The sequence below is a fragment of the Rhinoderma darwinii genome, chromosome 1, assembly GCF_050947455.1.
Source record: "Rhinoderma darwinii isolate aRhiDar2 chromosome 1, aRhiDar2.hap1, whole genome shotgun sequence".
In the NCBI taxonomy this organism is placed as follows: domain Eukaryota; kingdom Metazoa; phylum Chordata; class Amphibia; order Anura; family Rhinodermatidae; genus Rhinoderma; species Rhinoderma darwinii.
The window spans coordinates 214,108,318-214,126,858 of NC_134687.1; the positions used below are offsets into that span (position 1 = coordinate 214,108,318).

At 46.1% G+C, this 18,541-nt stretch overlaps 1 protein-coding gene across 4 annotated transcripts in view; it reads right to left on the bottom strand.

Annotated features, from left to right (window-relative positions):
* Nucleotides 1–18,541, bottom strand: part of BMP2K (BMP2 inducible kinase) — a 205,377-nt gene that overhangs the window by 103,842 nt on the left and 82,994 nt on the right. For all 4 annotated transcript variants that reach the window (XM_075861433.1, XM_075861448.1, XM_075861440.1 and 1 more), the window contains one exon: nucleotides 3,256–3,361. In XM_075861433.1, the coding sequence (XP_075717548.1) occupies nucleotides 3,256–3,361 (106 nt within the window). The remainder of the gene's footprint in view (nucleotides 1–3,255; nucleotides 3,362–18,541) is intronic.

Consider the following 18,541-nt stretch of genomic DNA (forward strand, 5'->3'; position numbering starts at 1 on the left):
TTTAACATCTTTACAACGTCACTGGTTTCTGTGGCATCTGCCATGACTCCACATTGACAATTGATGTTGCGATTGACTGTGTCCTGTTATTGGAGAGAGACTCGGATTCCAGGGGGGTTTGGTCGTAGTCTGCAGGACTCCCCACAAAGTCTACATTGTTGGGTCAAGGGACCTATCTGCCTGGTTGCATCATCTAAATTGGACACATTACGTCTAAATATTTTTCAGCCGACATTGCAGATGTTGCTCGTTACTCCAATCGCTCGTCCGCATACATTATCATCATGTCGGCAGCGCGTCTCCCTGTTTATACGATGTGCTGCCGACAACTATAATATTTTTCATTTTTAAAACAATATGATCAGCAGATGAACGAGCATTTGCCCGTGTAAAAGGGCCTTAACCGTTAGTCAGTCAAGATTTTCAAGGTTGGTTCACATTGTAATATCTCTGGCTGTCGTGCTGGATTTCATCTAACACACCTACATAAAAATTCAAAGATTTGACTTATAAAAGGTGCATTTTACATGGAAAGCTTTATATGTGCTTGGCTATGGATGAGACCGGCATAACAAACATTTGGTGCTTCACTGCACAGCACATAGAGGTGGAATGATTGCACTCAATTTACTAACAAAGACGTGCACAGAAGCCCTAAAATTGGAAATCTTATGAATGCATGCTAATAGTGAGTGTAGAAATTCTATTAATATAGAAACTCTTTACTTAGAGAGATGCCTGCTGTTTAATTTCCATGGGTTGTGTAATATAAAATACTATCTGGTTAAATTTATTAAGGTATTTTTTTTAAGAGAAAAAGAAAACAAAATCCCAATAATCATGTATGGCTCAACAGCCTAAATGATAAGGTAGGTTTGGACAAATTTTCAAGCCAGGTGGCAAATGGGGCCGGACTTTCTGGGTTATCTATTGATGCCACTAAATTTCTTATTGGCTGGCTATTAAAATAAGAAAAAAAACAATTGCCTTCTGTAGTGGTATAACTGGCTCCTAATGTCTACAGCAGTCTGTCCACCCTTATGGTAAGGTACGCAGTTTTGTACATTATCTAGCCCAAAAATAAAGGTGTTGTCTGGTTTTGAAAATTCATTTTTAAATTCCATTAGAGAATTTAATAGAGGGGTCCACTGTTTAGAAATACATTACCCAGAGTGGAGAATGGCTACAAAAAGCGCCTCTCTATAGTGGACCCCGCACATCCATGCATTACATGGACTGCCCATTGACTTCAATAATAACTGTGTAATACTTCATTTCCCACGTGAAGGCGCTGCAGGGATACAGAACACTTCCTGCAAGATTGTTTAACAGATTACAGTTGATTGCTGTGTTCCAGCATCAGAATAAATTGTGTTAAGCTTATTGTCGGGGAACCCTTCAAACAAAAAGACTATCCAAAGTGGACAACCCCTTAAAGAGCAATTAAAGGGTGGTTGGGTAAAGTACTGGTACCTTGCACTATACATACATAACTTTTACCCCATGCCAAGAAACAACTCAGTATTTTCCTTATGATTAAAATTGCTCTAAAACAGTCAACATATACAACATATTTAAAAGTTTGCTCAATCAGAATGATTTTTCATAGGAAGTCAATGGTTTATTATTATAGAAGAGGGAATGGATCTGCTTCGACAACATGCATTCAGACTCAGATTCAACATGTTTTCAATATACTTAACGGGCACAGCCAATATAAGTATGCTTTCGGGTTATAGATCTTATACACATTTTTTATAAATATATAAAAATTTGTTTCATTTTGTTGCAATGTTCTGTTCAAACTTTTCTGTTGTTTATGCGATTCATATATGTGGGGTTAATGGCTGCCTCCATTTTTTGATCTTGCACTCCTCCCATTCTGCCCTGGGTGATTTTAATTAGTTCAATGCTGGTTCCTACCATCCCCAGATATAGGAAATATATAACCCCAGCACACACAGAGGTACACAAGAGATCCAGATGCAAGCAAATTTAAGTTTTATTGCAACAAAAGTTGGTAAAGTTGAGGTAGTAAGCGACTTGGTAAGACGTTTCGGCCGAACCTCGGCCTTTGTCACTGTTCGTAGATATCGCTGGTATGAGATGTCCGCCGGATCTTCCCTGTGTGTCACACAGGGAAGATCCGGCGGACATTCCATACCAGCGATATCTATGAACAGCGACAGTGACAAAGGCCGAAGTTCGGCCGAAACGTCTTACCAAGTCGCTTACTACCTCAACTTTACCAACTTTTGTTGCAATAAAACTTAAATTTGCTTGCATCTGGATCGCTTGTGTACCTCTGTGTGTGCTGGGGTTATATATTTCCAATATTGTGGGATTATCGTCCCTACCTTACTAGCACCACACTAATAGATTGAGGAGTGCATTCCAATATCTATTTTTGATCCCCAGATATATGTAGGCTTAGTCCCAGCTCTGGGTGTATGTACAGAGTAGGTCCCCACCTATGGAGGACGCCTTGTCGTGGTAGGTGGGCAAACACAATTTGATCAAAATGTGCACTAAGAACCTCCCTATTGTAAATAGATGTAGCATGTAATGCATATTTATTTATATTTAGTGGCTTAGGTGACATTAGTGTTCGCTGTGTGCGGTCGCCATTTTCTTGTGTGCTGTATTATATAGAAAGATGCTTTATCTGTACACAATATATTAAAGCAAAGAATACATATTATGGTTATAAGCCTGGGACTATGAATTTAAAGAGGCTCTGTCACCAGATTGTGCAACCCCTATCTGCTATTGCAGCAGATAGGCGCTGCAATGTAGATTACAGTAACGTTTTTATTTTTAAAAAACGAGCATTTTTGGCCAAGTTATGACCATTTTTGTAATTATGCAAATGAGGCTTGCAAAAGTCCAAGTGGGTGTGTTTAAAAGTACAAGTCCAAGTGGGTGTGTATTATGTGCGTACATCGGGGCGTTTTTAATACTTTCACTAGCTGGGCGCTCTGATGAGAAGTAACATCCTCTTCTCTTCAGAACGCCCAGCTTGTGACAGTGCAGATAGGGGTTGCAAAATCTGGTGACAGAGCCTCTTTAAGTACAACTAGGGCACCATCCTTCTGATGTTCCATATTACTCCAGGTCCAGGTACTCCCGATTCCTTCTACACTCAAACACCATACTTTATAACTAATGGCTTCATATGAACAGGATTCTAGCATGTGTGTAATAGAATTGGTCATACTCTGAACCCCATTGGTTTCCACAATAGTTCATGCTTACCTCTGCAGTACTCCATAAGTATAAGGATCTCCCAAACATTATCACTAGCAGAGTTAATTGCACAGTCTAAATATCCGACAATATTCTTATGGCCCGAAAGCTCCTTCTGCAAAAAAAAACAAAACAGAAAAACAGCATTAAAACATTATAATATCTTCTGTCAATTTAAAACATAGAGCAATACAAAATTGCACCATTGAGTCACAACCAATTGTCTTCACCGTACAAATTGTTTTCACTGCTACAGAATTTGTTGTTAACGCTGGCATGAGTGTAGCACATTATCACAGGAGGTATTAACATTGTAGATATTCCAGAGTTAATGACCAAATTCACAGATGCTGTAACCCAAAGTGCATGAGGTCCCATGGGATGTATACATCTCTCTAATGTCACTCTTTAAATTGGTAGCCTGTCCAATGATTTATCAATCACAAGCCGTGAAGTTTACAGAATTAATGATAAATGCACTTTTTTTCTCGTGTTCCCCATCAAGTGCAGGAAACCTAGACTTACATTGAACACCAATACATAGGTAGGTTTTTGCTTGCAGTTGCAGTATTAGGGTGCATTTAGATGAGAAGTTATCGGGCACGCAGTAAAAAAAAAAAGTTTTACTACAATTTTCCATGGTTTTTGCCTGTGAAACTTGTAAAATGAATGTGTCTCTCCTGTAAAAACCTGCACAATCAAAAACCGCATCGCGGCCCGCAGCAATTTGCGGTAAAACTACATGCGTCTTTGCCAAGATTTTTGTTGCGTTTTTTGCGCGCGGACAAATACAACTGTCACGTTGAGTTCGTGGACCCACTTGGCCGTACCGCCTTGGCAATATGGCAGCTGGCCAACAGGGTGCAGGTAACAGTCTATAGTTCGTATAGGGTACCTGTGGCAGCTCGGACAGTAGCAAGGCAGGCTCGGCTGGGACTAGGCAGCAGGCAGACGTCAGGCGTGGTGTAGCAGGACAGGCGTGGTATGCAGCACAGCACGACTACAGCTCACCACGGCACTTGACCAGGATAGCACGGGATACAGGATACAGGTACGGGAAACACAGGGAACTGGAAGACACTAAGAGACCATTTGCATAGACAAACTTAGGGTACAACAACAACGCTCAGGCATTGGAGGAAGGGGCTGGACCCTTCTTATAGTTCAGGGTGCTCATGGGCTAATTAAACATAAAACTCGGGACCCGGCCGAGGTGAGCGGAAGTGAGCGCTGGCGTCTCTTGAGGAGACTGGGGCCAGCACTCGCAGAACCATGGCTGCGGCCCTCAGGAGGTGAGTGAGCGAGAGAGAAACTTCTTCAGTAGGATAGGAGCATTGAGGTTCTCCTCTGGCTCCCAGGAGCTCTCTTCAGGACCAAACCCCCTCCAATCCACCAAATAAAAAGTATTTCCCCTTACTTTCTTGGTGTCCAAGAGCTCCTTAACTTCGAAGGTGTCTGAAGGACAGCTGGAGGCAACCGCAAGGATAGGAGTCTTGGTAAAGCGGTTCAGAACCACCAGTTTCAGGCGGGAGACATGGAAGGAGTTGGGAATCTTGAGGGTAGGAGGCAGCCGAAGCTTGCAGGCGACAGGGTTGATCTGCTGTAGGATCTCGAAGGGTCCGAGGAACCTGGGAGCAAATTTGCATGATGGCACCCTCAGTCGAATATTCCTGGAGAACAGCAAGACCTTCGTGCCAGGGAGAAACTGAGGGGGTTCTCTTCTCCTAGTGTCCGCCTTCCCTTTCATGCGGTCGACCGCCAGCAGGATGGAGGATCGAGTCTGCTGCCAGATCTGCAGAAAGTTCCTAAAAGTAGTGTCCGGACGATGGTAGGCTGAGGAAAAGTCCAACTTTACACCTAGGAGTCCACAGAGGGCTCTCCAGAACACAGTTGTGAACTGAACCCCCTGATCAGACACAATATGCTGCGGCAAGCCGTACAGGCGGAAGATGTGTTGGATGAACAGCTTGGCCAGAGGAAGGCCTGGAAATCACGTGTCTCTGGTCCTTGTCTCTCCCAGATAGGATTCGCCCATGCAAGATCCTTGCCAGTAAGGAGAGAGATGATGAAAGCGACCCTTGCACCATCAGACGAAAATGCCCTTGCATACAGGCTGAAGTCGATCTGGCACTGGTTCAAAAATCCACGACAGGTACCTGCGTCTCCATCATAGCGGTCCAGAAGGGGCAAAGTAAAATGGGGATCAACACTGCCAGGAGGTGTAGTAGGAGGAACGGAAGCTTGTGCCTCCTGCCGACATGCGAGAATGTTCAAGGCCTGGAGGAGTTGGTCCTGTCGAGACCGTAGGTCCAGCATATCCGCTCGCATCTCTTGTAACGTCATCTTGGTCTTGGATCGACCAGCGGGGTCCATGGCCAGAGCGTACTGTCACATTGGGTTCGTAGACCAACAGGGCGCAGGTAACAGTCTATAGTTCGTATAGGGTACCTGTGGCAGCTTGGCCAGTAGCAATGCAGGCTCGGCTGGGACTAGGCAGCAGGCAGACGTCAGGCGTGGTGTAGCAGGACAGGCGTGGTGTAGCAGGACAGGCGTAGTATGCAGCACAGACCGGCTACAGCTCAGCACGGCACTTGACCAGTATAGCACGGGATACAGGATACAGGTACGGGAAACACTGAAACTGAGGGGGTTCTCTTCTCCTAGTGTCCGCCTTCCCTTTCATGCGGTCGACCGCCAGCAGGATGGAGGATCGAGTCTGCTGCCAGATCTGCAGAAAGTCCCTAAAAGTAGTGTCAGCAGCTGGTACCTCGGACGTATCAGGCACCGGGAGAGGAATTCGTGGGTGTTGGCCATAGACCATAAAGAACGGTGTCTTTCTTGTGGACTCTTTGGTGTGATTATTGTATGAGAATTCAGCCCACGGGAGCAACTGCACCCAGTCATCATGCTGCTTGGAGATGAAGTGGCATAGGTAGTTCTCCAAGATCTGATTGATCCTCTCGACCTGACCATCGGACTGCGGATGGTAGGCAGAGGAAAAGTCCAACTTTACGCCTAGGAGTCCGCAGAGGGTTCTCCAGAACATCGTTGTGAACTGAACCCCCCCGATCAGACACAATATGCTGCAGCAAGCCGTGAAGGCGGAAGATGTGTTGGATGAACAGCTTGGCCAGTTGAGGAGCAGAAGGAAGACCGGTCAGAGGAACGAAGTGGGTCATCTTCGAAAATCGATCCACCACCACCCAGACAGTACTGCATCCAGCAGAGAGGGGCAGGTCAGTGATGAAGTCCGTAGCTATATGCTGCCAGAGAGAATCAGGCACAGGCAATGACTGGAGAAGGCCAGCAGGTCTGGAGTGAGCAACCTTGTTAGCTGCACACACTGAACAGGAAGAAACAAAGTCCATAATGTCTTTGGGCAGTGTGGGCCACCAGAAATGACGGGCAATCAGATCTCGGGTCTTACGGGTACCCACATGACCTGCCAGTTTAGAGGAATGTCCCCAGCGGAGGATTCTCACTCTGCCAGCCAGGTGCATAAAAGTCCTCCCTGGAGGAATGTCCCCAACTTGCAGGGGATTGACAGAGACAATGCAAGACGGATCAATAATGTTCTGTGGAATCCCCATGGTGTCTTCTCTCTCGAAAGACCTGTTCAATGCATCGTCCCTCACATTTTTGTCAGTCAGGCAATAATGGAGCTCAAACTGGAACCTGGTAAAGAACAGCGACCACCTGGCCTGACGAGGATTCAGCCGTTGGGTCATCTGGAGATAGGTGAGATTCTTGTGGTCCGTAAAAACTAGGATAGGATGAGCTGCGCCCTCTAGTAGATGTCTCCACTCCTCCCGAGCCAATTTGATGGCCAGTAACTCCCGATCCCCAATTGAGTAGTTGTGTTCTGCGGAAGAAAAGAGCTTAGAGAAATATCCACATTCCATTGACTTGCTCTTGGAACCTCTCTGGAACAGGAGTGCACCAGCACAACAGAGGAGGCGGAGCCGAACGAATCGGTCCCAGGCAACGGTTGTGACACTCGGGGCCCCACTGGAGAACCTCTCCAGAGTTCCAGTCCAGGATTGGGGCATGAAATTGGAGCCAAGGCAGGCCCAGCAGCACGGGGTTAACAGCCTTGGATAAGAACGATAACAGCTCGGAGTGGAGAGCTCCCACTTGGAGCCTCAGTGGCGTGGTCACAGCTGTAACTGGGTCTGGCAGAGGTAGTCCATTTACCGATGCAACCGTCAACGGCCTCTTCAGAGGGGTAGTGAGTAATTGAAGAAGATCCACCAGGTCTCTACAAATTAAATTAGCAGTGGATCCAGAGTCCAGATACACAGAGACCCGATGCGTTTTCTCACCGGACACTATGGTCACGGGAATGGACAATTTAGACGGAAGTCCTTTTTTACCCAAGGTTGTCTCTCCTCGCAACCCTAGGCTTTGGGACTTTTGGGGACACAGACGCACAAGCTGACCGCCGAGGCCGCAATATAGACAGAGTCCCGAAGTGCGTCTGCGTTGTTTCTCCTGGGTGGATAGCTTACACTGCTCCTTCCTCAGACTCTTTAGGAGGATCGGCACCTGAGGACAGCAGAGGTTGCTGCAAGGGTGGGACCAGACTAGGGAGGCCTCCCTCCCGACAAGCCTCTTGGAGCCGTTCTCAGATCCTCATATCAATCCGGGCGGACAGAAGGATGAGGTCATCCAGGGTAGATGGTAGATCTCGAGCGGCAAGTTCGTCCTTAATCCTAGGAGACAGTCCCTGTCAGAATGTAGTCACCAGAGCCTCATTGTTCCACAACAGTTCTCCCGCCAGGGTGCAGAAGTGGATGGCGTACTCGCCCACAGAGGTGTCTCCTTGGTGTAGGTTTAGCAAGGAAGCCGATGCAGATGAGACTTGTCCAGGCTCCTCAAACACCATGCGAAAAGTCTGGAGGAAGCCCTGGAAGTCACGGGTCTCTGGTCCTGGTCTCTCCCAGATAAGATTCGCCCATGCAAGAGCCTTGCCAGTAAGGAGAGAGATGATGAAAGCGACCCTTGCGCCATCAGACGAAAATGCCCTTGCATACAGGCTGAAGTGGATCTGGCACTGGTTCAAAAATCCACGACAGGTACCTGCGTCTCCATCATAGCAGTCAGGAAGGGGCAAAGTAAAATGGGGATCAACACTGCCAAGAGGTGTAGTATGAGGAACGGAAGCTTGTGCCTCCTGCCGACATGCGAGAATGTTCAAGGCCTGGAGGAGTTGGTCCTGTCGAGACCGTAGGTCCAGCATATCCGCCCGCATCTCTTGTAACGTCATCTTGGTCTTGGATCGACCAGTGGGGTCCATGGCCAGAGCATACTGTCACATTGGGTTCGTAGACCAACAGGGCGCAGGTAACAGTCTATAGTTCGTATAGGGTACCTGTGGCAGCTTGGACAGTAGCAAGGCAGGCTCGGCTGGGACTAGGCAGCAGGCAGACGTCAGGCGTGGTGTAGCAGGACAGGCGTAGTATACAGCACAGACCGGCTACAGCTCAGCACGGCACTTGACCAGTATAGCACAGGATACAGGTACGGGAAACACTGTGAACTGGAAGACACTAGGAGACCGTTTGCATAAACAAACTTAGGGTACGACAACAACGCTCAGGCATTGGAGGAAGGGGCTGGGTCCTTCTTATAGTCCAGGGTGCTCATGGGCTAATTAAACATAAGTCTGGTGGGCGCGCTGCCCCTTTAAGAGCGGGCACGAGCGTGTGCGTGCACCCTACGGGACCCGGCAGAGGTGAGCTCCTGAGGAGGAGACTGGGGCCAGCGTTCCTAGAACCATGGCTTCGGCTGTCAGAAGGTGAGTGAGCCTGAAGGCCCGCGGCCATGGACATGGCAACATCTCATCTACATGCATCCTTACTCTGTGCATTATACTTTAACACGAACAAAACAGACAGAAATCTTAAAGCTACTTTTCATGCTACTATACAGTAGAAACGACACACTAGCATAAAAGGAGAAAAAAAAACAACCACAAAATGCATTCTTTGTCAATGACATCAAGCACCAAAAGGCAAATAGTTTTTTCCAGCCTTTAGAAATTATACAAAATGTGTGTTTCTTGTCCTGCACATGAATAGATCAATTGTAAATCCTAAAAGCCGATCTTCAAACATACATGCAGGAATTTAACAGTCCCTTTCATCCTCAGGTAGTCACCATTAACACAGATATTTAATATATTTTTCTAAACATGTAAATTTCCCTTTTTGCCTTATACACATGTAGGAATCGTTCGGTATAAAAAGGAACCTGTCAAAAGGACACTCTATAGATCAGGGTATCTAGTACAATATCCTATAAAAGATACCCTAGCCCACTGAATCGCCCTCCAGGGACACAACTTCTTAGAACTGATGCTCTTCTCATTAGTTACGGCTGCAAGACTAATGAAAGGTTGAGAACGGTTAAAAGGGGGGGGGGGGCAGCACACTATATGTCCAAAAGTATGTGGACACTCCTAAATATTTATTTTAGGTGTTTCATTCAAACCCATTGTAAACCAGTGCATAAAATGAAGCACACAGCCATGCAATCTCCATAGACAAACATTGGTAGTAGTATGGGTCGTCCTGAAGAGCTCAGTGACTTAACATTGCACACCTGTGCCCTAAGTTATTTTGACAAATTTCTGATATGCCCCAGTCAAATGTAAATGGTATTAATGTGAAGCGGTAGACCACTCAAATATAGCAAAGCAGGGCTGCCGACTGCTTAAAGTACGCGGCGCATAAAAAATTGCCTATCCGCTATTGCAGTGATCCCCAACCAGTGGCCTGGGAGCTACATGTGTCGTGCAACCCCCTGCGGTGTGGCTCGCCAGATGAACCCCGAGTTATAACCCTATGCTCTTGTTAATGTGGATGCAAACAATGTGGTTAGATTTTATAGTGGAAAAGCATGCCAACAATAAAGTGAAATTTAATAGGGAGTTTTTGTAAATGAAATGAAAAAAATAAATAAAATGTACATAATTGAATGGTAAAAAGTTTAGAAGAATTACCTCTGTACCTTGCTGGCAAATATGCAGGGGAACTTGTAGCTTTTATTTGTTGTTTACGATCATTTCAACTCTAGGTTCACCAAGGGTAATAAAGTCAATGGACTACAGACTGTGAATGCTAAGGCCCCATGAACGGCCGCTAATGATGGTTCCGTGAATCATGGACCGCCCACGGATGGCTTCCGTGTGCAGCCCGTTGTTTCACAGACCAAATCAATGCAAAGGCCGAGACACTTCAGTCAAAAACGGGCAGGAGTAGGACCTGCACTACTTTTGACGTAACGGCCACACGGTTCCGTTAAAACAACGAAAGTGTGCATGGCCCCATTGAAATGAATGGGACAGGGTGCTAACAGTTAAAAAACCGGATAGCACCCGGACGAAAAAAAACTGAAGTGGGGATGAGGCCTTAGCTACAGGGCAACCATGGGGGGTTTGTAATTCACTATCAGCCTGTATGTATGAACCTACCAGACGCCAAAAGTGAACCATTCCAATAATAATACTATATTAGGAAATTGCTATTAAACTCATTTGATATTTATAAATACTGGCACACTTCGTGAGTGACACTCCAGCATCTCTCACCCATGCCTCATGCGCCACATTAAATATGTAGCATGGGCCAAACACAACTGTATAATGCGACTAGGGCAAATTTATTAATGTATTTACACCATTGTCGGTTTACATGTTTGTTTTGCTTTTTCTTTAACCTTACATTCAAATCTTAGTCAATGAATGACATTTCCCTAAAAAAAAAAGTTTGTTATACCCTACCCCACTTCTAAACTAATGAATTTACCAGTAAAATGTAGCAAAACATATCTGCAGGCGGTTTATAGAAAATACGAGCCATTCGTACATTTATTGTAGCGTACTTGCATGTGATAACCAGTTACAGCTGCTTAGCTCTCCACCCATCGTTTCACTCTCAATATGACTACACTCCGCTCTCCCTTTAGGGACGCTGTATAGCAATTAAAATAAGAATACCCAAACAAGGACCGGGACTTTACAGATGCCTTAGAAATCCCCTCCTCAGTTATTTATATATTTACCAATTTACAGTACAGAGTGTAAGCTCTTATGGGCACAGTCTTCCTTTTTGTTTCATTACCAGATGTCTGCATTTAGCTTTCATTTGTCATGTTTACGGCTTCCCTCGATTGTAAAGCACCGTGGAATATGGTAAGCAGTGTATAAATAAAGATTGTGATAATTAGAACTTTATTATTATTTTTTTTTCAATGCAATTTCATATTGCGGTTTTCTATAGAAGAAGTTTACAGAACGTTTCCTAGAACTGCTTAAAGGAACAGTGTCATCACAAATAATTTTTTTATATGTTAAAGATGTTAGTGCTTTAATAAAAACGTTTATTTTCATTTGTGTGTTTGTGTTTTACGGTTTCTTATTTTTACACTTTTTCTTCCCTATGGGGGCTGCCATTTTTTGTTCCATTTCTGTGTGTGTCGATTAACGACACACACAGACATGGAATACGGCAGCCACAGTCCCATAGGGACTGTGAACGGCTCCCGTCCCATTGACTGCCGTGTACGGCGTCTGTGTGGGAACTGCGCATGCGCCGCTCCCACACAGTCCTATTCGAAATTGGCGCCGTCCGGCGCCATTTTCCTGTGGACCGGAAGTCGCGGCCGGACAGTAATATTACTACTTCCGGTCGCGGCTTCCGGACTTGTGCACATGGAACAGCGGCAGCAAAGGGAGCGGACGGGCCGGAGGGAGCCGCGGCGGCAGGAGCAGGTAAGAGATTTCAATGTATGTTAGTGTTTGTGTGTGTTTACTACTGTATGTAAACCTACTACACTGTGGGTTACCTCAAAAAATGGCGACACACAGTGTAGGAGGTTACACCGTTCAAACCCCTCGTTTATCCCGGCACTAGCCAGGATAAAGGAGGGGGGGATGCTGAGAGCTCACTAGAGCGAGGGCTTTTAACCCAATGTTGCAATGCTGCAATTTTGGGAACAGCTCCATCTAGTGACCAAAAATGGGTAGTATTATAAATTAGAAATAATTTATAATATTACATGGACTCGTGCAAAAAAATAAAAAAAATTTGAACAATGTTTAATCACCCACACACTAAATGTTTAATTTTTAAAAAAAAAACATGTTTTTCTGGCAACACATTCCCTTTAAAGAGGCTACATTTGATTCTGCAGCAGTATCGGCATTTGCAGGTAAGTCGATGTAGCTACTTACCTGCAAACGCTGATGCTGCAGAATCAACTGTAGCCTCTGGTGCCGATGTGTCCTCGCTCGTCTGGCACGATGCAGGACCTGTGAGTGACGTCACAGCGTGATCTAGCAGAAGCTGGGCGTTCTGAAGAGAAGTGGATGATACTTCTCATCAGAACGCCCAGCTAGTAAAAGTATTAAAAACGCCCCGATGTACGCACATAATATACGCCCAGTTGTACTTTTACTGTAAACACGCCCACTTGGACTTTTGCAAGCCTCATTTGCATAACTACAAAAATGGTCATAACTTGGCCAAAAATGCTCGTTTTTTAAAAATAAAAACGTTACTGTAATCTACATTGCAGCGCCTATCTGCTGCAATAGCAGATAGGGGTTGCAAAATCTGGTGACAGAGCCTCTTTAAGTACGAAATGCTGCCATTAATGCAGTTTTTGAAGTGTGGTTGTGGTGTAGTATTGTGCTCCGCCACCCAGTTTTTAAACAGATGGTATTCCCAATCTAAATATTTATGGCAGATCCACAGGTTCCATAGGAATTTATGGAGAGAGCTGCACACGTGTGGCCACCTCTCCGTTAATAGTCTGCCTAAATGTTACGGCCGCCCCTTACCAGACGGTATGAGTGTTGGGTGACCCCATTTTGGAGAGAAGTGGGACCCATATCTATCAGGTATGTATGGCAAATCTTGTGGATATGCCATAAATGGAATACCCCTTTAACCGACGTCCATATAAATATGTGAAAGAGCTACATGAAGTAACACAGGTGGTTGGTGTTAAAGAGTCACGAACATAAAAAGGGTCACTTATTGCCCACTATGCTTGGCCGCTGCAACACTTCCTAAAAAAAAATACTTAAAAAAAAAAAGTACCAATTTATTACCAGTCATTATGGTGCTGATATAGTCAATGAGTGCAAAAACAAAAACAAAAAAGGTAAATAAAACTGAAGTAACACAAGTAAGGTCCTGTTCATACAGAGTTTTGTTGCTGATTTTGATGCAGAAGCCGCCAGACGCCGAAATCGCCCCCCATCGATTTTAATGGCAGGCATAGGAATATTTTTGTTCCCAGGCGTCTTTTGGCTGCTCGTGGGAAGAAAAAAGCGGCCTGTCCTTTCTTGCCGCGGTTTCCACGTCTGACCTTCTATTGGAAACAATGAGAGGCAGAAAAAAAAAATTCTCAGCGTTTCTTTCCAGCGGTCCTTGCATTAGCTTAAATGGCCGTGGACGAAAAAGCGCAGACAGTTCAAAATCTGAGTCAGATTTTTTTCTGCCTGCCACAAGCTCCGTGTGAACAGGGTCTAAAGCCTTTCTATCAGTACCCGTTATGTATAGAAAACTTGTGATTTACCACATAAAAGCTGATGTGCGGTGTATGGGTTTCCTGATAGAAAAGTAATCGGTTTTTACTAAATGTTTGCTGATCTGATATTGCAGTAATCAAAAAAGGCTAAATAACAGAGAGGAAGCAAGTGATTGAAAGATCAAGGCCTAAGGCAATAAAGAAAGTGCAATGGTAACATTGAGGTATCAGCATGAATCTCACCGTCATTCCTTCGGATAATAAAGCAAAACTATTTTCCCCCACTTCATCACAAATAGAAACATGGCTACATCCGACAACTATTGATTTAGCAGCTAAATGCAGCATCAGACTCAATCAAAACGATCTGCCAACAGAATATTTAAGCTGTATATCTAACCTTGTCAGCAATGCCAACTGAAGAAAAAAAAACATACAGGGGCAAATGGTTTTTAAAGGGTTTCCAAGTTGCAGAGGTGGAAATTTTGCCCTCCGTCTCCCATAAAACCCACTTTGCAAACTTTCTACACATTTTTACTGAGGGTATGTATCTTTTATGAATTACTGAATTCTTAAAGGAGTTGAAGCTTTGTTTTTTCTGACACAGAGCTCCAAAATCTCATGCTTCACTTCACACAACTATCCAGTGTCTGTCTGCCTGCAGTAGCCGCTAGATGGAGCTCAATGGATAGGGAGCATGGTTACGCAGCACTCACGTGCGCAGATAAAGGTGTCGGCTCATTGACACCGCTGGATGCTGGGCGCTAATATTGCCCTACTGGAGCACCTTGACAGCCAGCCTCAAGTAACAAATGAATCACCCGTAACTCATCAGCCTCGGGACAGTGAGGCTTTATTCACACGAACGTGTCCGTTTTGCACGCGCAAAAAATGCAGCGTTTTTCCTGCGTTGCAGTTAAATGTAGCATCCGCTTTTTTACGTGCGTATGTCATCCGTCTGTCACACGTTTTTCACGTCAGCAAAAAAAAAACTGAAGGGGTTTTATTTTTTCCTCATGTCTTTAGCAACTGGTGCGTGAAAAACACGGACAGCACATGGATGCCGTCCGTGTGCTGTCCGTTTTTTATCACGCACCCATTGACTTCAGTGGGTGCGTGATGCGCAAAAGACGCACAAGAATAGGACATGCAGTGACTTTCACGAGGCGGACAGACGCTGCGTGAAAAACACTGAATGTCTGAATGGCCCCATTGAATTGCATAGGTCCGCATGACGTCTGTTGTTTTAATGCACGTAACACCGACGTGAAATACGCTTGTGTGAATAAGGCCTAGGGCCTTATACACACGAGTGTATTTCACGTCCGTGTTAGGCACGTTAAAACAAACATCACGCGGACCTATGCAATTCAAAGGGGCCATTCAGACATTCAGTATTTTTCATGCAGCGTTTGTCCGCTGCGTGAAACTCACTGCGTGTCCTATACTTGTGCGTTTCTTGCGCATTACGCACCCATTGAAGGCAATGGGTGCATGAAAATCACGGACAGCACACAGATGTACATCCGTGTGCTGGCCGTGATTCACGCAATAGTTGCTAAAGAAACAATGAGAAAAAGAAAATACGGATGACATACGCGCGTAAAAACGCAGACGCGCACCGTACACTGATGCCACACAAGACTGTCAACGTAGGAAAAACGCTGCGTTTTTTACGCGTGCTAAAAGGACACATTCATGTGAATAATGCCTAAGGGCTCATTCAGACTAGCGTAAAACTCGTCCGTGTGCGGTGTGTCCGTTACATGAAACTCACTGCATCTCCTATATTGGTGCGTTTTTCACGCACCTATCGCTGATTTAAGTCAATCGGTGAGTGACAATCACGCACAGCACACAGATGCGCATCCGTGTGCTGTACGTGATTTGCGCATAAATTCAATTGAAAAATAAAAAAGATGTGCTTTGCGAGTGCGTGAAAAACACATGCCACTCGCAAAGCACACATGCAATAACGCAACGCACACGAACCAGATTTACGCACTTATTTCACGCGCGTGAATCAGATATGCTCATGTGAATGTAGCCTAAGAGTGGCACGTTCAGGCATCACAGGCAACACCATACAAAAATATCCTGACGTCAATGTCAGGATCTTGTGTGCCGGCTCCTGAAGGAACCGATGTGGCAGGAGGGCCTGTGGTAATACCGAAGGATTGTACTACACTTATAGGCTGGCCAGGAATTAGGGGTAGGAGTCTTTGGGAAACCTCCTGAGAGGGGTCTCTTCCCTCTATGGTTATTACAACTTCTTACAGAAGGTGCCAGACGCTTAATTGTCTCTCTGTCCGTCAGCAGTCCCACTCCGCAGACTTCACCACACTTGCGGTCTGTTCTGCTGGCGCCTCCTCTCAGCCCTGCAAGGGTGAGGGTAATCTTGATTTTACGATTCTCTGAACTAATTTGATTAACCACCCAGTCCTAGTAGGCCATGCTAGTAATCGTGTCCTACAGAGCTCTGCGTGTCATGACCATAACTAGATTTTTTCTACATCTCTTCTACCTCTTCGCCATTTTGTCTCAGGCACTTTGCAAAACACATTCATTACCACACTTCTCCCTGCATAGCTTCCTCCCTGCTCCCTTATAATTCATGTTGCAGAAGCCGGTCATAATACAGCAATTAGGGAAGTCCCTTGTACTGCAGGTCCTGTATTCTGCTGTAACGGCTGCCGCGACGTTCCCCGCCGTTCCCACGGCCTCTGCTCCGGTTCCGGCGCCCTCCCTCATCAGCTGCTCGTCCCGAGCTCCACTTACCCGGTCCGGACGCTCTGCTGGCTCTGGACGGCGTCAGGTGAGTGCAGCCATTACCTCCTTCCGCGGTCGGCATCCTCGATGTGCGGCTGCAGTCACTAGAGGGCGCGCGCGCTGACTCGTCCTTCTTTAAAGGGCCAGCGCGTGCCTTAATTTCCAGAACTTCCTATTTAAGGTTCCTCCTCCCATCCATCCCTGCTTGTTCAAACAAGTTCCCCGTGAGTTCCCTGAGCCCTAGTTCCCCGTTTCCCTTCCTTCTGCCTTTTGTCTGGATTTCCCGTTACTGACCTCTGCTTGAACTTGACTATCCTTGTCTACCGCCTGCCTTGACCAATTGCTGCCATACCCGTTACGCCTGCCTTGACCTATTGCTGCCATACCCGTTACGACGCCTGCTGCCTGTTCTGACTTCTACCTATCCATCCGACAGCCTCTACCCGCTGTGCCAAGCCTTGCCTGGGTTGCCTGACACGGCTGATATGGCTCAGGAGCTTTCTAGACAACAAGTCCGCCAAGATCAGCTGTTTCAGCTACTGCAGAACGTGTCCACTCGTTTGAACGAACTAGCATCTCCGGTGCCTCCGATACTACCACCCCCACCACAGCAAGCTCCTGTCTACAGTCCTGAACTACACCTACCTATGCCTGCCCACTATGAGGGAGACCCCAAGACCTGCAGGGGATTTGTTAACCAATGTACCATCCACTTTGAAGTCATGGCACATTATTTTTCCTCAGATCGGGCTAAGGTGGCCTATATCCTGTCCCTGCTGTCTGGAGAAGCGTTGGCTTGGGCATCACCCTTATGGGAGAGAAATGACCCGATCATGTACAACATTCAGAACTTGCTCTCCACGTTTAAAAGGGTGTTTGAAGAACCGGGTTGAGCCTCTTCTGCAGCGTCCTCTCTACTCAAGCTCCGACAAGGAACCTCCACTGTAGGCCAATACGCCATTCAATTCCGCACCTTGGCTACGGAACTCCAGTGGAATAATGAGGCTTTGGTATCGACCTTCTGGGAGGGTCTGGCGGGCCGAATCAAGGATGAACTTGATGGCCGAGACCTTCCACCGTTGGATGACTTGATTACCCTAGCTAATCGTATAGATATACGTTTCCGTGAGAGACAACAGGAATCTGCTCGAGGCAATCGGACATCACGATTGGCACCAACCTTCCAAAGACCTCTTCTGGCTTCATCTTCCTCCCGGTCGAACGAACCCATGCAGGCGGAGAGAACAAGACTCACGCCTGAGGAGCGCCAGAATAGACGCAAGCTGAATGTGTTTGTATTGTGGTGGAAAAACGCACTTCCTCAGAGACTATCCAGTGAGGCCGGAAAACTCAAATGCCTAGGGCAAGTAGGAGAGGCTACTTTAGGTGGAATACCTTCCTCTCAGAAGATGACCATACCAGCGAAGCTGTCCTTTGCAGGAACCACTTTCGACATTCAAGCCTTCCTAGATTCAGGATCCGCTGGGAATTTTCTGTGCCAGTCCTTGGTAAATCGCTACCAAATCCCAGTGCAAAGACTCTCCAAACCGTTGTCCATTGCTTCTGTAGATGGGAGGCTCCTACAGTAAACTATCTATCTCGTCACCGAGCCCATTCTCCTGTTAACAGGGGCGCTGCACCAGGAACGTATCTCCTTCTATGTGTTAAAGAACTCCCTGAACCCTTTGCTTCTATGTCTACCGTGGTTGCAGAAGCACCCTCCTGTTATTTACTGGACTGGAGGTCAAATTACCCGCTGGAGTAACTTCTGTCACCAACATTGTCTGCTATCTATTCGCCCACCTATGCCTCAGTCTGCAGAACCTAACTGAGCAGGACTTCCTACTCCATACAAAAGCTTCTCGGATGTCTTCTGCAAACAAGCTGAATTGCTGCCTCCTCACAGGCCATACGACTGTGCCATAGACCTGGTCCCCAACGCCACGCCTCCCAGAGGTAGAGTCTACTCTTTGTCTTTGCCCGAGAC